This window comes from Aedes aegypti, chromosome 3, assembly GCF_002204515.2.
Source record: "Aedes aegypti strain LVP_AGWG chromosome 3, AaegL5.0 Primary Assembly, whole genome shotgun sequence".
Lineage (NCBI taxonomy): Eukaryota > Metazoa > Arthropoda > Insecta > Diptera > Culicidae > Aedes > Aedes aegypti.
In genome coordinates, this window is record NC_035109.1 from 240539591 (window position 1) to 240564562 (window position 24972).

Sequence of the window (24972 nt, forward strand, 5' to 3'; positions counted from 1 at the left end):
AACTAAAATTATAACAAAAAGTGTATGAATAGTAACATAAACATAACAAAATGTGTTTTAATTCTATCAAAAACATATCAAATCAAGTTATAATGTTTGATACAAAGTATCAAAATTATAATACTGTTCGATATACGATAATATTGTATATTATTTAAATGCTTAACTATCTATTTATTTTGTTATAAAGTTGTTAAAAATGAACAAAAAAATATCTTAAAGGGAAATAAAACACATTATGTTATGTTTCTGTTTTATTATGTTCTATGGATGACGGAGCCTAACAAAATTATATCATAATATGATATGCATATCATATTCTGATAAAATTTTATTATATTTTTGTTACAAGCCTCTAGTCGGGTAGTGAGCTAGAACTAGAAACTAGAACTAGAAAAATCAAATTTTAGTTTTCATAGGTGAAACATTTTTTTTATGACGGAAATTTTGGTTTGTGGCAGATTTTTTATTTATTGATTGGTGAAACTTTAAATAAATAAAAAGAATTTCATCAAAAACAGCGCCATCTATGAACGCCACTTAGAACGACTCTGGGGTATGTCCCATTCTGGGGTTTGTCTCTCTGGGAATTGTCCTTCAACAAGTTTTTCTGAGATGTTCATCGTCAAGAAGTTTCAGGAATTCTACGGTATAATTCTTGAATTTTTTGGTATGAATTTAGTAAATATTTCCGAATTATATTTCAGCTGAAATTATTCAACATATGTCAATTAAAGTTCTTCCAACCCTTTTTTTATATGTGTTACTCTAAGAATCAGATATAAATTTAATAAGCAGAGTAATTTGTAGAAGCATCCCTAAAAATATAGAGATATTATACATTTTGAACCATCAAATGAAGTGAGCAGATTTCTATATGTTATTTATGAAAGAATCCTGAGATTACTATTAGGAAAAAAAGGAGTGATTTCTAGAACCTAGAAGAATACTTGATGGAATATCTGGAGAAATTTTTTGAGAAGTACAAGAATGAATTGCAAAACCTTTTAGTAAAAATTTCTTCAAACAATTCCCAAAAGTATAGCTAGTGTGGTTTAAAGAATAAAATTCTGGAAATTACTTGGATGAATATTTGGTAAAATTTTCGAAAGAATCTTAGCACGACATCCTGGGGGAAACAATGATTTAATCCTCTAAGAAATCCCTGAACCAATTGCTCGGGAAATCTTTGAGTACCGTTCTGATTCAAATTCAGGACAGCTAAGTTCAGAACACACTGCTTTGTGTGGGACACATTTCACATTTAATAACAAAATTAACGGAAGATATATACATTGATAGAACAAACCTTAGTAAAACTACGTTAGATAATATGGAAAGTAATTTTTTCTAAACATTATAGTCCGTTTTTTTTCTCCAATACAAAGCTAAAATCCTTGTTCAAACATTGTAATACAACTCTTTTTTCATCTTTCTCGGATTTTCTTATGAGCACTTCAACAGTTATTAAATGAGAGCTTTTTTACCGATTGACGATTTTGAATTCTTATATCGTGTGGCAGATACGAAGATAGTATATGCCCTAGGATATCGAGAAAATTTTCAACCCGAAAATATCCTCGACCGGTGGGATTCGAATCCACGACCCTCAGTTTGATCTTGCTGAATAGCTGTGCATTTACCGCTACGGCTGTCTGGGCCTTGCAATACAACTCGGATACCTCGAATATCTTCGAAATGGACTAAAATATAAAAGGAATTGAAAGGAATTTTTACGCATAATGTCTTTTTGATATAAATATTTGCAATTTGATATTTCATCAAAAATTAGTGTCGTATAAATAATATATAAACATTTTACCATCCTGGGAAAACTTAGAACTAGACTTCAGCAGTCTCAAAAAATGTAAAAAAACGAAGGATACAGTTTTGAAAAAAAAAATCGGCTTTATATATAATCTAACGAGGACTCATAGTGATTTTTTTCTTCAGTGTAATTCTTAATAAAGCCTCTTGTTACTAAAACTTCTTGGAATACATCATTTTAATCAAATGCGCCGTTTTTGAGACACCATTTTTCGAACTATCAAAATCCTTTTCAAAGCGTCAACTCTCAGAAACTTTGATGGGAAACGTCATGTCTGATAGTCTGAAGTTTCATTCATATTAGCAACACTCAGGTTGGAAATACCATTTTTATTTTCATTTTGAGCTCTGCCATTAAATTCACCATGTCGTCTGCATAGAGCGGAAAACAGTTTCCAGATTACTTTGTGGAACACATTTGTGTCTAAAGCACCAAACATCACTCCTTAGTGGATTTGTTAAAAATGACATAACACGACTGATTGTTGAGATATTGACTGTTAAAAATACATTATTTATCGATTTTAGTAAACTTGCATGCAAGTTTGCCCGCTTGTTTGCTGTTTTATATGCTTACTTTTCTACAGAAACAAGTTTCTATGTGCTACAGCCTACGAAACAACGAAGATTATGAGAATTTCGTTACTAAAAATCTCATTTGATGCGGTCCTCGCAATCTCATTTAATACGGCGCGCGGAAAGTTCAAAGATTCTTCTCATATTTGGCTCCTTGACTATTCTACCAACCAAAAGCTAGAATATACCAAGACTAACTGCTTTAGTTTTCAATTTACTTATATTTTAGCTCAGTAATAATTCAAATGGTATTTTTTATTCTTCTTAGACACTAAATTGTATAAATGCATCAAATATCTAGAACTCTGGTTTTTTTAACAATGTTTCTACCATGACTTCGTTCAACAAAGCCTGGACAAAATTCATTGACAAAAGGCTGAGTTTTCATACATAATTTCACTAAATCATGAGCAAATACTCTTACAGAATCCAGGAAAATATTTTTTTTTATTTGAGGTAGGATTTTGAAATTATTATTGGGTAAGATTCTTAGAAATCTTAGGCATAAATCTAGAAAAATCCTGGACATTCTGACCCACATTTTCATAAATGATTGATTGGGATTTTAACACATTCTTAGTCATTCAAATAATACTGGGCTGGATCCTGACAGAAATAGGAGTATGATTCTCACAGGGTCCAACATTTCTGGGGCAGAGCTTGAGCTTGAGCTTGATTGGCCGCCCGTGGTTGCTACTCCAGTATCGCCAGATCAGCTGCACTTACACAAGGAATCAACCAGATGACTGCTTGGGATTAACAGACACCCTCAGTGTATAAGTGCTGGTGATCTTCTATTTTTAGGCAACAATGGTGCCTGCCACGTCAGAATGCAGACCAATGAGGGAAAAGGGAAGGAGTTGAAGATGCATTGAACTGGCTCCCACGGTAGACCGTATATACAGTGAGAGGCAAAATAAAGTGCCCACCTTACCAGTTTTCGAATTTCTCTCATTGATTTGGTTCAAATTAAAGTTAACACACCTAAATCTTTTGTGATATTTTATTTTTGATGTTCTTTTAAAGTTGCACTTACGAAATTTTGATAAAAAAAAGAATTTTACTTAAAGAAAAAGAAAATCAATTTGTATTGAAAAAAAAGTAGTGACAAAAATAAGTGCCCACTTCCTTCTTGGCCCCAGAAAAGATGATTTAAGAAAAATAAAAAGCAATTTAATAGTTAATGTGTCCTCCTTTGGCCTTAAGGACTTGCTGGAGGCTCTTCGGCATGCTTTTCACCAGGTTTTGTAGGTGTTGTGGATCTAGTTCTTCCCAGGCGCGCTCCAAGGCTTCAAAATAATTATTTTTGTTGGTAACACCAGTTTTTTCAACCCTGGCATCGAGAATCGCCCACAAATTCTCGATGGGGTTGAGGTCTGGGCTTTGTGGAGGCCATTCCAGCGGTTTAATCCGACAAGACCGGAAAAAAGACTTGGTCTTCTTTCCAGTATGCTTCGGGTCGTTGTTCTAGAGAAATATGAATTTCTCTTCAAGGCCCGTCTGGATCAGCGAAACCTCCAGATTTTCCAGCAAGATGTTAATGTAGGAATCTGCCATCATTATTCCGTCGATTTTCACGAGGTTTTCTACTCCACTCCATGAAAAACACCCCCAGACCATCACATTTCCTCCTCCATGCTTCACCGTTCCTTGGATGTGGTGCTCTGCATCACACACGAGCCCGCCGCTCTCGGTTAGACAGCTCGAGCTTCAGGAGCGCCACATCCAAGGAACGGTGACGCATGGAAGTGTGATGTGATGAAATGTGATGGTCTGGGGGTGTTTTTCATGGAGTGGAGTAGGAAGCGTCGTGAAAATCGACGGAATAATGACGGCAGATTCCTACATTAACATCTTGCTGGAAAATCTGGAGGTTTCGCTGATCCAGACGGGCCTTGAAGAGAAATTCATATTTCTCTAGAACAACGACCCGAAGCATACTGGAAAGAAGACCAAGTCTTTCTTCCGGTCTTGTCGGATTAAACCGCTGGAATGGCCTCCACAAAGCCCAGACCTCAACCCCATCGAGAATTTGTGGGCGATTCTCGATGCTAGGGTTGAAAAAACTGGTGTTACCAACAAAAATAATTATTTTGAAGCCTTGGAGCGCGCCTGGGAAGAACTAGATCCACAACACCTACAAAACCTGGTGAAAAGCATGCCGAAGAGCCTCCAGCAAGTCCTTAAGGCCAAAGGAGGACACATTAACTATTAAATTGCTTTTTATTTTTCTTAAATCATCTTTTCTGGGGCCAAGAAGGAAGTGGGCACTTATTTTTGTCACTACTTTTTTTTCAATACAAATTGATTTTCTTTTTCTTTAAGTAAAATTCTTTTTTTAATCAAAATTTCGTAAGTGCAACTTTAAAAGAACATCAAAAATAAAATATCACAAAAGATTTAGGTGTGTTAACTTTAATTTGAACCAAATCAATGAGAGAAATTCGAAAACTGGTAAGGTGGGCACTTTATTTTGCCTCTCACTGTACCACTGCGTCTACGTCAATTCATGCGGGAAGGGGTAAGGGGTGGGGTATTTTTTATGGCAGAGAGGCTTGCTGGTTTGGTTAGCAGACTGCCTATGTATCAGGCGTAAGGAAAGGCGTGCTATAATGATAAAAGGATGGAAGCATAAGAAAACGGTGTATTCTGTCCGTCTCGGGTTCTAGCAAATGCTATGATATATATTAAGAGTGGTACATAGAAGTAAGTGAAAGATACAACTATAAAGTACGAGTAAAAGGACGGGCCTGGGATTGAACCCATGACCTTCTGCTTATGAAGCAGAAGCGGTAGCCATTAGACCACCAACTCCGTCTTATGATTATTAGGAATTATGAGAATGATATTCATAATTCATTTATGGGGCAGATTCTTTAAAATAATCTGGACTAGAGTAGTACATAGCTTTGAAAGGGACTCTCACAATATCCAGCAGGATGACTGTCAGCAATTTTCTGTTTTTCTATTTAACTGATATTGTGAATACATGAACTTCATTTATTGATTTTTGTCAGATTTCACGCGAATATTTGTGCGTTTAAAAATGTGGCCCGCGACACAAAATTGTTTCTGTTATTTGGTCCGCGGTTCAAAACAGGTTGGGGAGGACTGTTTTAAGCATTATATCTGGCCACATTGAAAAAAAGCACATAATTTTGTAAGGAGACTACAAGCATGTTAAAAAAAAATCGATTAGATCGACATTAATCAAGTGATTTTAACCAAACTATGGCTCATACAATGTTGGCGTAATAGGTTGTTTGCCGGGCTAGGGTAATATTTTCTGGTAATTCAAGGATTCGCGGTCCTTGTTACTGGCATAAGTTTCTGAAATTTAATTTATTTTACTTAGCAGATGGTTAAAACTTCGGAGCTCATCAATCCCGAGACTACACCCGAAGCCAAAATAACAATCATATGTATTAACTCAACAAGGACTGTTGAGTACTGGTAATTCAAGGACTCACGTGAATGCAGATTACTAAACAAATTTTCTAGCTTGATACGGTTTTGCTGCTAGCACAAAGCCCCTTTTTTCTTGTGTTTTTCTGGAACTAAACTAAAAGCGAAACAAGGATGGGTCTAGAGTTCCGTTGCATGGTCAAATATCAGTAGTTCCGATTTGATTCCTCAGAAATCAAATCGATTATGTTTGCTAAGGGGTGCGCCTTCGCTGAGATGTAAGTCTCCATAAAGGGTGTAGATAGCGGGACCTATTCAAAACATTCGATTTTTATCAATCTCTGAGGAATCAAAACAAGAACTGCACAGAAATCGATGTTGCATCACCTATCAATGGAAATGGCGTAATGCGACATGCACTATACACTAAGGATACGGGTAATGTCACAATAGACCTAAATAATGGTCGCAGTGGCGCATCCGAACAGAAAAAAATAGGTTGAAAACAAACAGCGATGATCGCTAGTCGTTGGTGTTTATGATCTTCACAAGCAGAATAGTATCACTTTTGGAAAATTGAGGTTCAATGAAACTGATGTATACAAATTGCTTTTTTAGGGTGCATCGTGCAAAAATTACAGCTGCCACAGCGAAATGCAAAATAAATCAAACTGGCTCGAATCAACTTCGTTGTTTCGTTCGCGAGTTTCACAGGCAGTTGAGTAGCAGCATGTTAAAATGACACTCACAATCATCTTGCAAGCGCTATGACATTCTTTATTATGTTGTCAAGGTGAAGGTAGATTGATAATTTTGTCCCTGACTGTGGCACAAAATTGTGAGCAACCCCAAATGTATTGGAGACACATAATTTGATCTTTGAGACGCGAGAAAAGGTTATGTTTGTTCCGCTCTGTTATTCAATAGTTTTTTTTTAACACAATGGATGTCCCTATAATAAGTATCACTTAGCACAGTGCAGCATTCATATAACCATTCTTTACGATCATTCCAGATCAAATACAGCCTCATGAATTTAGAAAAGCCATACTTCAGTTTAAATTGCTATCGCTTTAGTCTTACAGTTTACAACCAGTAATCGATCAAACGAAGTTCGACGTGCTCCATTTTTGCTTTCATCAGAGTGATCTCCAGTGTGTGCCAGCCTACACAATACCAAATTACGGTGCCATAGATTCAATCAAACGAATATCGCGAGCAGGAAGACATTAAAAGTGATCTACACTAGCACCAGCTTCGCAACTCTTCGAGTCCAATGACATAAACAAAAGTTATATAAACTTTGGAGGGGAACCTTTGCCAATGCGCCCCATCCATCACAACAGCAAACCCCACGGACAGTTCAATTAGTTTAATTGTAACTTGCCTGTGCCATTGAGCAGCGCCAAGTATCAACTTGAAGGCAATAGATGGTGGCATGGCGCGACTTGGCATGGCATTAGAGCATACCGGCCGGTGTCGAGATTCGGGAAATTGCTACCTTCGGGTGGTCCATTTGATTCGCGCAAAAAAGCGTTCGAAATTTCATTGAAACAATGGACGGAATTGGAAGACGCACTTGTGGCCAATTGGAATGTGCATCATCGGGTAGCAGAAAAAAAGTTCAGCATCAGGAATTTATGTGTGCAATTGGCTTTTTGCTTGTGCAAATTGGCCACAAGTCTAGGTTTATTGACCGTGTAAACATATGACGCTAGGAATGATTCGATGAGATGAAAAAGCTGGGTGACTGCAAAGGTTGCATCGTTTCGTATGATGCGCCTTTTTCTTGCAAATGTTTGAATTTCATAATGCCAAGGGATTTCATATAAGTGAAGGTGAAACTGATTTAAATGGGTGAATTGTAGATCTTTGCAAATGTATCGAGGCTGGCCAGAAAGATGGCCGTCTTTGGTTCCTAACCGAGTGGATTGCAAAAAAAATTGGATATTTTGTCATCATACTTACAAAAATGTAAGATTTCTCCTAATGCTTCCAAAACTCAACTAATAATATTCCCACCTAAACCAAAAGCTTTTTATTTAAAACCTTCAAGTAGACATGTCACAATAAGAGGGGTTCCAATAAATTGGTCAGATGAAGTTAATTACCTAGGGTTCATGCTAGATAAAAAAAATAACCTTCAAAAATCACTTTGAGGGCATTGAAGCCAAATGTAACAAATATATAAAATGTCTGTGCTCACTCATTAACAGAAAATCAAAAGCTGTTCGCCCTTCTAAGCACAAGCACACATCAGCTGAACGTTACCTGAAATCTAAACTATTTTGCAACATCTTTCCAGCAACATTATCTACTGCGATACAATACCGCACTAGAAGCCTCAATTGGCTGTCGTTGGTAACATTTCAGATTACCACCGTAATTACGTTGGGAATTTGATCGAAGCTCGAAACAACTAAATTTTGATTGGACCAGTTTCGAACAATTTGTGAACATTAAATGGTCCATCTCTATAATTTCGGCAAGCATATTCGATCGGACATTTTCCAACAGTAACAACATACGTCATTCCTTCAAGTATCGACACATAAAACCACTTGCTTGCTGCCGCAAAACTGCAATGCAACAATCGAAATTGCTTCGTTTCGCTACTTGCAACATACATATGAATGCGCCTCATGAGCCAGGGGTGCCATTCACGAGACAGACAACCGTGCAAACAGTGCGCTGGCAATCGTTATACCATCACCAATCCCGTCGAAATTGTGATCGTTGTTGATAAATGTTGATGCCTCTTGCCGTAAGTTGTTACAGAAGTGTGCATAGAGCAAAACTATTATCGGCCAGAATTATTTTGAAAATTTTGCTACGGTTATTTATAGATCTCAGTATGGTTGCACGTTTGCTTCTTTATGACCGAATATGTTCATACAGTGAGAGTCCACGGTCGTGATTGGTGATTTGTTTCGAACGAGGTAACGGATGGCTTCGATTTGGCGGCTATTTTTGCATCGTTAATTGGAAAAATGTTTCACTTATATCACGATGGTGTATATGGCAGCCAGCGCGATAGATGATGAACGGCTGAAAGATCTGACCTCATTTGACTGTGAAACGTCTTTGTACGGGATACTCGTATGGAGGTTTTTGGCATTATCTTAATTGGTGTGTTAATTTGAAAGATTTTCTTTGAATCTATGCATGTTTTTCTACGAAATTGGTAATGGCAATCACCTAAAAATATGTTCATTCAAATATGTTATTTACACAATCATTGAGATTTTGAAAATGCATTGAAAATGCAGTCATCATTTGATTTATTCAGGATGTTTGAACGATAGGCATAATGTAATAGTGATCAATTTACTAACGTCTTCTTCTTCTTCTTCTTCTTCTTCTTCTTCTTCTTCTTCTTCTTCTTCTTCTTTTTCTTCTTTTTGGTATTAGGTCCTCACTAGAACAGAGCCTGTTTTTTTTCAATTAATGTGGAAAAAGTCTCACTTTTTAAATAATTCATGTCATTATTGCTGTAAATATTTCTACCAGATATTTACCTCCTTTGAAAGATTGTCTAGTGACAAGAGTTTAGTTAGCCGTAGCGGTAAACGCAGTTATTCAGCAAGACCAAACTGAGGGTTGGGATCCAATCCCACCGGTCGAGCATCTTTTCGTATAAAAAATTTTCTCGACTTCCCAAGACATAGAGTATCTTCGTACCATACACGATATACACATGCAAAATGGTCATTTCTCAAAGAAAGCTTTCAGTTAAAAACTGTGGAAGAACACTGAGCTGAGAAGCAGGCTCTGTATTAGTTGCGACACAATGCCAAGAAAAGAAGTTTTCCAAAACCAAATTCCTTCTTGCCTCTGTGACTCCTACCTGTCCAGGTGTACTATAATTACAAAAATAGACTCGTAAATTTGCCATTTTGCTAGGAGTTTTATAACACATAACAATAAAAAGTTACAAACAGAACCATTTCCCTCAAAACACACACACCTTAAATCAATAAATGAGCTATGTTATGCAAACCTGCTAAATTAATTAATCAATCGCTCAACGAAGAAGCGCGCAAGAACGCAATCTGCTGAACCCACATGGTGTCATCAACCCACACAGCTCTCCTTAAGTCATGTATGCGATAATGATCTCATCCATTCCCGCTTATTAGTAAATATACCAAGAACTGTCACGCCATTCACAAATGAACGTTGAATCAACTAACCGTTTTCTCAGTCTGCTGTGCAATTTGCTCTCCATATTGCCCTTACGAAATGTGATTCATTTGCTTTATGTTCTCGACCTAACTTAAAAAAGACACTAAATTCAAAAAAAAACTCAAAAAACTACACACGCTCAAAATCGAGAGGGAAACTAAAACAGTAAATCAGTTCAGGAAAGGGGAATAACAGGATGTTACAATTAATCTAAAAATACAAAAGGGTTCCCGAAAGAAAACCGCAAACAAAACACCACCCACTCACCTTATGGTTTAAGTCTTGCACGTCCTCCAAACTTACATCGCTATACATGTCTTCTGCTGTATCACAGTTTGAGCTGCGGCCGGACGAGTTGAAACTCGATGATCGGTAGAGGTGGCTGTTCGAAAGGGAAAGAGGAAAAAAATGTGTTAAATTTATGGCGACGGTATACTTTCAGGGGAAGTACATTTTCTGCATTGGAAAGGCAGGTGTGCGTCTTATTATGGCAAACTACAGTCATTTTTATGGGAAAACTTTATATGTGCTGCTATAAGCAAATCAAGAAAGAGCAGAGTAACGTTTGAGTACTACAAAAGTACACTGCTAACAAACATCACACGTGTTTGTACCTTTCTAGATTAATTATCGCTTAATTTATGATCTCTTTCTGAAAGCCATTGGTAATCGAGTGTTTAGCTTGTTGTTATTGAGCAAACGAATGGATATACACGTTATTTTACAATGCTACGATGAACAAAAGATCTTCATCTAGCTCTAAATGGTGATAGTTTTTATCCCGGTCCATTTATTTGCTTCAAAACAACGAGTTACACACTCGGTTACCAATGGCCTGTAGGGCGAGATCATAAGTTATGTGAGAATTCTTATTTGCGTACAGTTTTCATACTACAATTTAATTTTATAGATTTTTCCGAAATATTCACTGTTTTTTTTTTATTTTATCAACCATAACCATATGAGAACAATGTCGTACGCGTGGAAGCAGTAGAATACGTTTGACATTCACTCATGATTTCGATTCAGAAGAGCTCTATTTTCTCTAAGAGTTCGTTTCTTATTATAGCTAACTACAGTCATTTTTATGGGAAAACTTCGATAGTTTATGCGTTAGCTGCTGGAAACTCGTCAAAATTTAATTATAGCAGAAGAACGTTCGAGTGCTATAAAAGTACGCTGTTTGGAAATATCGCACGGACTAGCACTCTAAGAAAAATGATCGCAAAATTGAGATTGATTATAACAAAATCGACCTTTTATGGATTTACTCAAATTAGATTACAGTCCTCATACTGTAAACCGGGTGACTGTACTTAAGAGACCTTTCCTTTTGTTTAATGTTTGCCTTTTCTCTGGTTACGATCTTTATCTTATACCCTGAGAAAAATTCTACAAAAAGTAAAAAAGTTATCAATAAGACGATAATTTTTTAACTTCCCCAGTAGAGATAGATACAAAAAATGATAAAATCTGGAGCTCGATTTGAAAAGGTCGAATGTGACATTTTTGACTATCTGAGATAACTCACCATGAAGTTTCTCAAACGAAATTCAATTCATATTTAAAACAAAAAGCCTCAAATTACATAATATACGTATCAAGACACAACACGAAATCCCTCCCATTAAACCATTTAACAAAATGAGAAAAATATACTCATTTTTTTATTTATGAGAATAAAAAAGTTTTCCGTCTATGTGAGATTGTTTGAGGTTCATTCGACCTAATCGATACGACCTAACGCTAGTCACCGCTGCACATCGAACGGGCACGTTCAGACGTTTGACATCTGAAAATGTCCATACGTCAAAATACGATCGGACTGGTTGATGGTCAGTGAAGTACATACGACCCACCAGCCATCGTTGTATTCTCATCTCAATAATAGTGAATTTCTCGGATTGATTTGCAGTTAGCACAACGCTTTTGCCATGTTTAACGTTTGCTGTTCGTTTTCTGGAACGCTACCATGTCCAACTCGCATGCCATACATCGAAGTCTGCCAGTTGGTGCACCAACTCCCTGGAGTAGTTGTGGATCCATCGAGGGAGGATCTTTTGGGGGACATCAAAAGTTATGCATCGTTGATAGCCGCTGGATTAGAAACCGAAAGAAACAGCTTTCCTTAGAATATCACTGAGTCGATTGTACTTTCAATATCGACTCATAGAGGTTTGACTGTACAAAAATACTGCAAGCTTTCGGAACATAAATTAAGAAAATAGAAGAGACTAACGGCTCTCTAAAAATAAGTTTAGATATTTCAAATAAGTTTTCAATAATAAATCTTCGATCTGTTTAGTTTCAGAACACATTCAACTCTTCATAACTCGTTTTTAAGGACTCAGTTTCAAGGCCTGGGCTACCGTCTGATGAAGTCAGCATATACGAAGCTGGTAAATTGACGGACGAAGACGTGTCAGGAAAGATGAAGGGATTGATTGGTGTTCATCCAAGCATTGGCAAGGGGAGACTAATCCATTGATGTTTCCAGTTGCCCAGCCGGTGCGGACCGGTTTTGCCATGGAATCAGTGTTACTGGAATTGCTTGAAGGTTGGATGGCGAATGGATGCTCATTCCCATCGATGGAATCGATCCCGATGCTGTTTTTCCACTGGAACCATCAAGTGAAGAGATTACTAATCTGCGATCTGGCGGGTCTTTAGTTGGGGTCTTTCCATAGGAATGTTCTTCCGTAAATTCCTTTCATCAAACCAAACGATTTGTTTCCGAAAAATCGCACCCAAGCAACCATGGAGCATTATATCATTGCATGTATAATGCAGCTGCATTGCCGTAATCCTACCATTAAAGAAATTTAAAATTGGAAAAGGGCCCTTTTACAGTTGCACTAATGCAAAAACGACGATAAAGCAATGAAGCAATTCATAGAGTAACATTAGTGCAGCTGTGCAATTTATAAAGTGATGTTAGTGCATTGATACATTGTAATGTAGAGTTAATGCTTTATTGCTTGACAGCTCTTGAAATATGTCGAATAAAAGCAATGTTACATCAATGTTGTTGATATGCAGTAGAATACGTGCAATGTTATAATGCTTGTGGTTACTTGGGCAGCTTCTGTAAAATGAACATTATTACACTAAAATAATGTTTTAATTTTGAGAAACTTACCTGGCAATGAATTTAATCCACTCATTGTAAAAAAAAAACTGTTTAACGAGGCAAAATTAATACTACAGGTGCGTCGTATCAGCTTTTCCATTTATTTTGACAGCTGTCGCTCATGGGACCTTTGGTGACAAAAGGTCGAATACACGTTTTATCGGAATCAGGCGTTTTTGGTACTTTCGACCTTATGCGCAATAGGACGAATGAACAAATTGGCACTGTTCTAAGTTTTTGTTCATTACGTCGAAGTGTTAACTTTTATTTTATTTTTAAAGAAATATCATATCAAAATGATATTTTAACCACATATTAAACTGAGTAGAATCTACCTAATGGTGAAATTAGCAGAATTTATTTACTTTTGTTACTTACGACCTTTTCTAATCGAGCTCCAGAAATAACAACAAATTTTGCAATCATATCTACAGTATTGGACAAAACATTTGAAACTTTTTCGATTTTCCATACAAAATTACCAACTTTGGTAAGCTATATTTCAGTTATTTATGGACCGATTTGAATGAAACTTTCACAGGATATAACATGAATTTCAACATATATTTTTGAATAATTTTTCCAATAACGAGTTTTTAAGCTATAACGGTTTAACTAAGGTGTAATTTTCGACGAAAAATTAAAAACTAATTATCTCAAAATCTGATAACCTAACTGTCTACAGCAAACTTGTTCATCTCGTTAAAAACTATAACTTTGCTGAAGATACCATGAAGCTATTCCTTCAATATGTTTAGTTAGAACATTTATGAAAAATCGTCAAAAAATTCACTTTAGTCAAACCGTTACTGATTTTGAACTTGTGATTGGTAAAATCACTCAAAAATATATGTTAAATTTCAAGTTATGTCTGATGTTTTGTGAAAGTTTCATTCAAATCGATCCATAAATAACTGAGATATAGCTTACCAAAGTTGGCCATTTTGTATGGAAAATCGAAAAAGTTGCAAATGTTTTGTCTAATACTGTAGTTGAACCGTCATATCTAGTTTATGTTATTCAATAGCAATACATACAATCATAGCAAAATTTGTCATTGGTCTTTCAACTTTCAATGTCATGTAATAACTAATCAATAATAAAATATACTACCGTCGTTTGGGGTGACAATGGGTCAAAAAGGGATATGTACGATTTATTTATTGAATAACTATCGCTATTTAACTCCAATAAACTTCAAATTTGGTGTGTATGTACTTTGATGGTACATTAACAACTGTTCAAAAAATTCAAGAAAAATATTTATATTTATTATTATTAATTAAAATAACTTGTTTTTGAGAATATGCAATCAGCAAAACCATTCACAGCTGAAAAATATCGATGAAATACGATGCAAACAAGATGAAAAGATATCTGAGATGCTTCACAAGTATGATAAACTCACTTAAAAGAACGATTATACAAAAAATTGAAGAGCTATGAGAAAAAATATGTAAATCCAACATTTATCGCCCAGTTTACATTTTTTTTTTGTTTTTCCCTCAAATTGTCTTCAAAGCCTCATCCCCATTGCCATAAAGCCTATTCAATTTCCCCAAAGGTGTACTGAAACAGTGATTATTCTAAACCTTCGCAATTAGTTAAATTTCGGTGCGACATTCCACGATCAATTCATTTCAGGCAGATATTGACGTCATAAATATTTCAGCGATCCAACTAATTTGTACTTCCGTGAGATGTTTCTATAATGTGAAAACAATGATAAAAGATTAAATTTAAAAAAAATCCATTTGAATAAATTTTACGATGTTGCTACGCATGAAACACAGTTGCTGGTTTGACAAGTTGTCAAAATGCGTTGCATTGTTATTCAATGCACGGAATACTCAAGTAGACTTATTTGATGTTTCAGAGATGCTGTATTTAGAAAGAATAAACACATCTTAGTGAAAAAAGAAAACACCCGGCACTGTAAAATGTCAAAACAGTGGACTTGCAATTTCATTTACTATCGTTCTTGCTTGACCCAATCTCACCCCCATTTTTGATGTTTTAGACACCGTACCGAAAAAAGAACTATCAAAAAGACTATCAACCTTTTACTAATATAACGATAGAGGTTAAAGTACATGCGTGATACACAGAAGAAGTTTAATGTTGTAAATTTTATCTAGTTTCAACATACAAGTTTATTGATATAGTAAACAAAAACTATTATTTCTAAAAAAATCATATTGTGATGAATTACGTGTAATAATATGTTCCCTAACATATGAATTATTAATTTTAGTAATATCAGCGATATTAGCTGAAATATTTCATAAATCATATTTTTCCGCTTTGATCCAATCTCACCCCCTAGACCCATTGTCACCCCTATCGACGGTATCATGGTAAAATTTTTATTTGCTTAGCTTAGCTTAGCATAGACTGACTACACATATCAATGGTTACTATTCCGTGATTGACCGAAGTCAGTGAAAATGCACAAAGAATCAACTGGCCATAATCTTCTTCAGTGTGCATAATTCAGTGCCTCTATTTATACATGGTCAATAACAGCGCCGGCCACGTCCTTGCAGTAAGGTGGGATTGGGGGAAGGAATGTTAGTGTGTAACCTTTGCTATTTGGAGACCGTGTTTGCCTCTGCATCTCCACAAAGGTTACTGGGAGGGATGTTTGTTAATGGGGAGGATCGTTGGTATTCACTTTGATAAGCGATTAGACCATGATAAATAATTATTGGTGAGATATAAACATTTACATATAAAAATATAATATTTTCATTTGATATGAACAATATCTATGTAGAGAAAAATTATGCCGAAACTTGACGTGACGAACCTTTCAAAGTTTGTTCAATAAAGTGAACCTTTCGCATGTCTACACTCGTAGTGTCGAACCATTCAAAGTTTTTTTAATTACAAAAATTAAGGTAAAAGGAAAAAAGGGCTTTGAAAAAAAAATTTAGACATATGACTCAGAGTTTATGTCGACACTCACAGTGACGAACCTTTCATAGTTTTTTAAAAAAATCATATTTACGTCTCACCGTTGTAACGATTAAAGGTGCAGTCATACATATTTTATAGATTAGAAATAGTAACATGAAACGAGCTCACCAGTTGATCCGTCATCCTTGAGCAGCAACAATCCACTTTCAGCTTCACTCGTTTGCTCGGCTATATAAAAGCACTCAGAGAAAAAAAGCGCGCGACCCGAGAGGGAAAACAACTGACGACTACTCGAGCTTTCTTGACGCACTGCCCAGGAGCAAGGGTCAACGTCGAAAGATCAAAAAGAACTAATCGAACGCGGCACTTTCTCACTTTCACTCGACCGACGCGCGACATGTTTGATCCTGCCCTCATCGCCGGCCCCCGCAGGAGCAAGCGTCAAGGTCGAAGGATCAAACACAGCTGTCATGGTAAAATTTGTTATTTGTGCAAAAAACTTGAAAACATTAAAAATTTAAAGATTAACCAACTTCCCCATCACAGTAAAATATGTCATTATTTTGATATTTGAAAACTGTTACCTTTCGAATAAAGGTTACATTTTCTTAATTGTAAATATTAGTTTTTTTTTTTTTTGTAAATAGTCTTTTTTTTATTACTTTTATTATTTTCAATAAGATAGCTTGAATTTAAATCAAAATGAATTTGAATATAAGAACAATACAACTGAAGAACATATATGAACTCAAACGAAAACAAAACACAAACAGAATTTAAAACAAATATCGAACAAAATATCCATCCTGAACACCCCTATTCCCGACAACACCGTTACGCAATGCTACCACTGATGGTCACAGTAGACTGCTACCGTCATCCATTTGTACCTATTCCAACAGGGAGGAACCCCTCAAAAGCGCCTGTCATCACCGGGCCAGACAGCTAATAGGTGAACGACAATTATTAAGTTCGGTTGTGTAGTGCGGTAGTTGTCACTAATTTTTCTATTTTAATAGTGAACAACCGTGAATAGGCCAAAAGTCGGCCATCGTATCCGAGTTCCCGTGAAGCCCGCCATCCCACAAAAGTGACAGTGAAGCCGTAAGACGGCCGGTTGGACATTGAAACCGGTTCAGTGGAAGCGGATTAGCGGGTTAGGAAAACCCTCTTCGGCGAAGGACCTGGCGAGGAGCGTCGACCGTCCAATTGTCTGGACTTCCGAAGCCTCTACAACAGTGGTCCTCAGCCTGACTGATTATGCGGGCCTATGCCAATGCTTTTAAAACATAGCGCGGGCCGCAAGAAATGAATAAACTTATTTAAACGGCTACCAATGGGATTAAAAAAAAAATATCTTTAGTGGATGTTGCACTAAAAATTCTCGTGCAGAAGATCTTGAAAACACTTGTAGGTTTTAACAGTTATTCAAACCTTTTTTCGCAAGTGTCGGCTTGTTCGAAAATATTCTTCACCGTAAAAATGCATAGGGTGGCTGATCCAGTAGTAGTGTGTGTCCCTATAATAGTGGTAGTGCGGTGTCAAGCGCGTTGAAGACAATTTTTATTTATGCATGTTTTTCTATTATCGCCCATGTCAAAATTATATGAATGTGTATAAAAAAATCTTGGAAAATAGTAAGGAAATAGTGGAGAACAATTAAAAACCTTAACTTTTACGCTTCTTTGTTCCAGTTGGGCGTTCCCATTATAGTGGAATTCAATGGGAAATCAATGTAAACTAATATTATAGGAACAGAAGTAAGCAAATACCACCAGCAAATTTTTATAGAGGGCAATGGACGACCTCTGGCGATTTTTCTTTGGCGAACCGTTGAAGAGATCAAACATCTGGATTATCATGAAGTACCCGTAACTTTCAAAATCTCTCAATACCGACAAAATCTGGACACTGGAATCGCTAATTCAATTTAAGAGCTCATGCAACTTAGGAAAAACGTTTCTTAGAAATTAAAAGACATCAACAAGCAGAAGCAACAGTATTCGCCAAGCCATCAAATATTTAAAGATTTGAAAAAACAATCTGAAGCCCTCGGACTACCGAAGGTTTGTTTGTAGATTTCAAAGATTAATTCGAAGTTAGACGAATAGAGCTTTAGACAGATTGAGAGCTGTTTCTGAGCTGGTGCAGACTGGTTTGAAAGACAAGTTTTCCGAAAACGTAGTTGATAATACAATCAAATATAACCCCGGTCACCAAGTAATTACAGCTAACGGACCACATCACACTACTATTCCAAATTCTTACGCGGGCCGCACAAAACCTTCTCGAGGGCCGCATGCGGCCCGCGGGCCGCACTTTGGTGACCACTGCTCTACAACGACCCGTTGGGAAGAAGTGGCTCGATTGACGGACCGTGAAATTGCTCGCAGACTAAACAGAGCCAACCTTACAATAAATTTAGAGAAATCTCAGTTTGGAGTACCGGAAATATCTTTTCTAGGATATCTTCTGAGCTCGGAGGGTCTCCGTGGTAATCCCGACAAGATTAGACCAATCGTCGAATACGAAAGACCCACCACGATCACCAAGCTCAGAAGATTGCGGACCACTATCGGATCTTCTTCTTCTTCTTCTTTCTGGCGTTACGTCCCTACTGGGACAGAGCCTGCTTCTCAGCTTAGTGTTCTTATGAGCACTTCCACAGTTATTAACTGAGAGCTTACTATGCCAATGACCATTTTTGCATGCGTATATCGTGTGGCAGGTACGAAGATACTCTATGCCCTGGGAAGTCGAGAAAATTTCCAACCCGAAAAGATCCTCGACCGGTGGGATTCGAACCCACGACCCTCAGCTTGGTCTTGCTGAATAGCTGCGCGTTTACCGCTACGGCTATCTGGGCCCCCACTATCGGATCTCTTAAAGTCAAAATCCAAGAAACAGCTTTCTGCAAGATAAAAGATCACCTCATCAGCGCTCCAATTCTGGGAAGTCCCGATTATTCTCGGGAATGCATCATCCAGACGGATGCAAGCGATGTCGCGGTTGCTGGAGTGCTCACTCAGCATCAGGAGGAGGGTGAAAGGGTTATTTCCTACTTCTCCCGGAAACTCACCACTCCTCAGAGAAATTATCATGCGGCTGAGAAGGAAGCTCTAGCCGCGCTGCTCTCCATCGAAGTCTTTCGAGGTTACATTGAGGGGTCTCATTTCACCTTGGTGTCAGATTCGTCAGCGTTGACCCACATCATGAAAACAAAGTGGAAAGTAGGTTCACGATGTAGTCGTTGGAGTTGGGACTTACAGCAATTCGACATGACAGTAGTTCATCGAAAAGGCAAGGAAAATGTCGTTCCAGGTGCTCTGTCACGTAGCATTGCTGCTATTCAAGCTTCACCAACCTCACCGTGGTACACTTCACTCATGGAAAAGGTCATTCAACGTCCAGATGACTTCGTCGATTTCAAGGTCGAAGACAACAGGTTGTACAAGTTTGTTAAAGCCAAGAATGTACCTTTCGACTCTCGGTTCGAATGGAAACTGGTCCTCTCAACCGATGAGGTCCCCGAGATCTTGAAACAGGCCCATGATAACCAGTTTCATCCCGGGTTTGATAAGACGCTAGCTCGCCTGCAACAGCGCTATTACTGGCCAAAAATGGCTAAGGACGTTAAGAGCTACGTCCAGGCTTGTTCGACCTGTAAGGAGGTTAAACCGTCATACGTGCAAACGAGTCCAGAAATGGGAAAAATGCGTTGCGCGTCTCGACCGTGGCAGATCATTTCGATGGACTTTGTTGGTCCTCTGCCACGTAGTCGGAAGGGTAACCAGCATATCCTCGTCATATGCGACTATTTTTCGAAGTGGGTGATGATTCAGCCGGTGAAGAAGCTGGATCAACCATGTGTGTGATTTTGAAGAATCTGTGGTTCTACAGGAATTCTGTCTCAGAGACTATTATCACGGACAATGGGAGCACTTTCGTCTCGAAAGAATTCAAAGAACTACTGGAGAACTTCAAAATTACACACTGGTTGAACTCCCGCTATCATTCACAATCGAATCCGGTGGAACGTGTCAATAGGACGATTAATGCGGCCATCCGTACGTACGTCCAGGAGGATCAGCGCATGTGGGACACGAAAATCCCCGAGATTGAACTAATGCTTAATACCAGCGTCCATTCTTCCACCGGCTTTACTCCATATTTTATCACCCACGGCGCAGAGCTAGCGGAAAAGGGGTCCGACCATCGTCTCGCCCGCCATGGCGAAGAGCTTTCTGCGGAGGAAAGGGAAGAGAGGCGCAAAGAGATGTTCACAAAGATTCATGAAATGGTTCGTAAGAACCTAGAAAAGTCCCACGAAATGTCCAGGGACCATTATAACTTGCGAAAACGAACCTTCGCTAAGTCTTTTTCGGTAGGGCAGTTAATTTACCGTCGGAATATGAAGCAGTCTTCGGCTGCTGAAAAATATAACGCCAAACTAGGGCGACAGTGTTTACCGTGTAAGGTCAAAGCAAAAATCGGTTCGTCTTCTTATGAGCTGGAAGACCTCAGCGGCAAAAATCTAGGTGTATGGCCAGCCGTACACCTGAAGCCAGGGTGATACTAGCACCACAGGTAGGATTGATCCTTTGTGCCACTCTTTCCAATTCACTCTCTTTGCTTTTCCTGAAAATAGGACAACATTCTCCGAATACTCACTTGTTTGTTTACTTAAGTTCATTCATGCCAGTCCTGAGATCGCCGTCGTCAGATATCATGTTGTTGCTTCCTCCTCATGCCTTCTACTTCTTTTTTCTTACCCTTTGTTGACATTTTTCTGGTGTTTTGCCAGAGTCAAACTCAGGGGTTTGTTTACTAGTAAAATAAAATCTGCCCAAGGTAGTTAGATTCCTACCTTGGAAATCGTAACGCTCGAGGGGTTTAGTTCGAAGATGTTGAATCACCCCAGAATAATTAGAATAGGGATCCCCAAAATTACTATGATTTAAGAGTAGAATAATAAATTGCATGTGAGAAAATTATGTTGTTCTTGGTAGACAGGCTTTATTTTGCTCATCTTGATCTGATAGATGGAGCGACCTCGTACGCTCACAACTATTATGAGTCAGCATTCGATGTTGGTTGAATAATCCCTGGCTGAGAGAGTGGAGAGAAACGTTTGCTCTATCCAAACGCACATCTTCCATTTGACAGCTCTAGCTTACTGCGAGGCTCTGCAAACATATCATCATTGCTTTTGGGATGAACTGAGGTTGGTTCCTCCGTCAACGCAAGAGCATGATTTCGCTTTCCTCTTTGCTCTTTTGGGCAAAGAGCTACAAAGAGACAACGAAGAGCTGTCTGGAAATGCTCTTCCCCGAACTGAGAAATGGGAAAACATGCTCTCCCCCTAACTGAGAAAGGGAGAAAATAATCTCTTTCTCTTTTAAGCACTGAGGTTGTCAAAACAAACTCTTTACCACTGTGGGAATGAAAATAACCAACCATAAACGTGTCAACTCTTCATCCCGCAGAGCTCGTACGCTCAGTTTGTGTGGGGGTAAAATCGCTTCTCTTTTGTAGTTGATCATTAAAAGGGGGAGAAAGAGGATAAGTCAAGAGCAAGGAAGAAGCCTGTTGGTAGATCAAGTTTTTTTTTTTGAGCCAAACAACTGTATGAGTGGAACGTCTGAATGAATGAATTCGTATGAATGGTGGGGGTATGAATGTATGTATGGATGCGAATTTTTTTTTTCTAAATAGTAGATTCGGTGAATAAATAAACAACGAAGAGGTCCGATAGTATTGATTTTCTCTTCTAATAGTAAGTAGCTAGTTTAAGAGCATTAGTATCAAGTTGTATAAAATAAAAGTTTATTTTCTAAGATTGATGATGAGAGGAGGAACATTATCTGATTTATTCTGACGAACCTTTATTCTGACAGGCTGCATTTTCCGACTACGTATACTATTCCGATACAATTTAGGCATTTCAATTTAATTTCCTTCTAAGTTGATTAGCAAGTACAGTGGTTAGGATCGCGGTGCTATTTCATATAATTTGAAGGGGAAGTAGTTTTGATCACTCACCACTTCAAATTAAAACTGAAATAGCAGGGGTAGAGAGCCACTGTATGAGAACTTATTTTTATGATCCACTGCGAATTCAAGAACTTCACTTCTTCAAATCGATCGTAAATTATAAAAAATTTGCACTCCCAGTAATTCCATTGATGTTGTACAGTGGCTTCTAATCTCGAAAAGAAGATCTCCTCTGAGAGAATAATCACTTTTCCAAATTGGCAATCACAAACAAGTGAAAATGGTTTACTGCGACCTAGTTATCCTAGGGGTGGATGAAGATTTACTCATAGCAGCAGGCTCATTTGATAAAAGTTAGGTGATTTGGTGGAAAAGATTCCTCTACATGGAAAAAATCATTCCACTAAATCAATATAACTTTCAGCAAATAGAGAACTGTTATAATAAGAACTCCTCGACCATCCCTGTCCTTCGTGACCAGACTCTATTATTGAGCGTTAAGTGATTTTGTGGAAGAGATCCTTTTATTGGAAAAATCATTCCACAAAATTAATCTAACGCTCAACAAGAGGAGGGTCACAACAAACCCTTATTCCCTTGACATGATCCTTTCGTGGACAGTCTCTATTATTGAGTGTAAGGTGATTTTGCGGAAAAGAGCTCCTCTTCACGGAAAAATCATTCCGCAAAATCAGACTACACTCAAAATCCACTAATCCAGACTCCCATCCCCTTCTTTCCATAAATAAAAAAAACAATTTGTCTTGTTTTTTTTTATCGTGGTGAGGGATGAATGTTACCTTTCGAATAAAGGTTGCATTTTCTTCATTGTAAATATTAGTTTTTTTTTTTGTAAATAGTATTTTTTTATTACTTTTATTATTTTCAATGAGATAGCTTGAATTTAAATCAAAATGAATTTGAATATAAGAACAATACAACTGAAGAACATATGTGAACTCAAACGAAAACAAAACACAAACAGAATTTAAAACAAATATCGTACAAAATATCCATCCTGAACACCCCTATTCCCCGACAACACCGTTACGCAATGCTACCACTGATGGTCACAGTAAACTGCTAATTTGCACCTATACCAACGGGGAGGAACACGCTCGTTCAAATCTACTCAAAAAAGAGTAACTTTGACTCACTTTTGAAGTTTCAAGTTAGCTGTCAAAAGTGAGTAACTTTATTTTATCAAAGTGAGTAACTTTTTACTCAACCATGAGAGAAAACGACCTTACTCACTTTTGAGTAAACAAACGTTAAAGACTTGTGAAAATTTCGCGCGCTCGAACTGACAAATCCTCCGTTGTGGTGAAATTTCTTCCGTCGCCGTGATGTCGGACTGTTTTCAAAAACAGTCGAGATAAAAGCCGAGCCGGCAGAGCGCTTCGGAAGTCCAACCGGCGAACTCCAGATTAGTGCTGCGAAGCCAATAATCCTGATATCAAGGAAGCGAGGTCGGATTGAAAATGACCATTGGTTTTGATCAAATAACCGTAAACTGTAAGTTTTACCGTCGTTCTTTTTATTGGACTAATTATCAATTCTTTACAGTCTAACCGGGAAGGCTACTGGATCGGTCAAACTACATCCTTCATGACTTTCATCAATGCCCCAGATATTTATAACATCCGGGGATCCATTCCAGAGCAGCGAAAATTTCAACACAAATATCACAATTTGTTTACTTGTTATCATGTATTATTATTATGTATTATGTATGAGATAATGAATAAATGTTATGCTCTTTGTATATTTCTTCTGATTTTATAAATAACATAATACATTTATTTCAAAAATTATTATTTCCTGAAGTGAGTGACATCTACTCACTTTCGCAAATTTCAGATTAAACGAAGTGAGTAAGTGTTACTCCCATATTGACATTTGACTATGTTACTCTAAAGTGAATAACGATGGTGTTACTCACTTTTGAGCAGTTCCACTTTGTTCCGAAGTGAGTCGAAATCTACTCACTTTTGAGTAGATCTGAACGAGCGTGAACCCCTTAAAAGCGCCTGTCATCACCGGGCCAGACAGTTCGGTTGTGTAGTGCGGTAGTTGTCACTAATTTTTCTATTTTAATAGTGAACAACCGTGAATAGGCCAAAAGTCGGCCATCGTATCCGAGTGCCCGTGAAACCTGCCATCCCACACAAGTGACAGTGAAGCCGTAAGACGGGCGGTTGGACATTGAAACCGGTTCAGTAGAAGCGGATTAGCGGGTTAGGAAAACCCTCTTCGGCGAAGGACCTGGCGAGGAGCGTCGACCGTCCAATTGTCTGACCTTCGGAAGCCTCTACAACGACCCATTGGGAAGAAGTGGCTCGATTGACGGACCGTGAAATTGCCGCAATAATGAAGCTCGCCAAGGATGCCCCAGTACTAGGGATGGGCCGAGATGACCGACGTCCTGCTACCCGAGCCTTGGATCCAGCTGGCACCAAAAGGTGGTAAAGGTGTGTAGATCATTATTCCCCCATTCCCCACCATCATTTTCCCAAAAAAAAATATGAATGATAATTAAAACCATGAATTAGATATCTGCTATCTTGTTTAACTTTATGATCGCTAAGCCCTGTTTTCCTCTATCTTCAAACTTGTCGGTTCGGTCCACCTTGGCCACGTATTTTTGGGAAGTCCTTCCACCCACCCTCCAATTCCTTCACGGAGCCATATTATACGACCCTGAGGTCTAGGACAAAGCCAGGACCGTGGACAAAAGGTCCCTTATTACAAAGAATCCCAACACATCAGAACAAACAAATATCAAATTTTGCTATAATAGCTCGTTTTACTATTCTTGTGACATTCATTGAAGATATACAAAACAAAAGTAGTCTGCAGAAAGGTTTCTAAAAAGTTTATTTTTCACTCATGCAAAACTTGGATATTCAAGTCAAAAAACTAAATTTCCATTATTT

The 24972-nt window shown here is 37.9% G+C and overlaps 1 protein-coding gene and 1 long non-coding RNA gene across 12 annotated transcripts in view; one reads left to right on the forward strand and one right to left on the reverse strand.

Annotated features, from left to right (window-relative positions):
* The window catches only part of LOC5568396 (rab11 family-interacting protein 4B), a 362368-nt gene that overhangs the window by 159209 nt on the left and 178187 nt on the right, over positions 1 to 24972 (reverse strand). For all 10 annotated transcript variants that reach the window (XM_021849280.1, XM_021849277.1, XM_021849276.1 and 7 more), the window contains one exon: positions 10261 to 10375. In XM_021849280.1, the coding sequence (XP_021704972.1) occupies positions 10261 to 10375 (115 nt within the window). The remainder of the gene's footprint in view (positions 1 to 10260; positions 10376 to 24972) is intronic.
* On the forward strand, positions 7982 to 24589 carry LOC110677786. Of its 2 annotated transcripts, XR_002501193.1 has the most exons (3): positions 7982 to 8572; positions 17062 to 17452; positions 24137 to 24589. It is a non-coding gene; the product is annotated as an uncharacterized LOC110677786 (long non-coding RNA). The 2 variants fall into 2 exon arrangements; XR_002501192.1 differs by lacking the exon at positions 7982 to 8572 and having other exon boundaries at positions 16697 to 17452.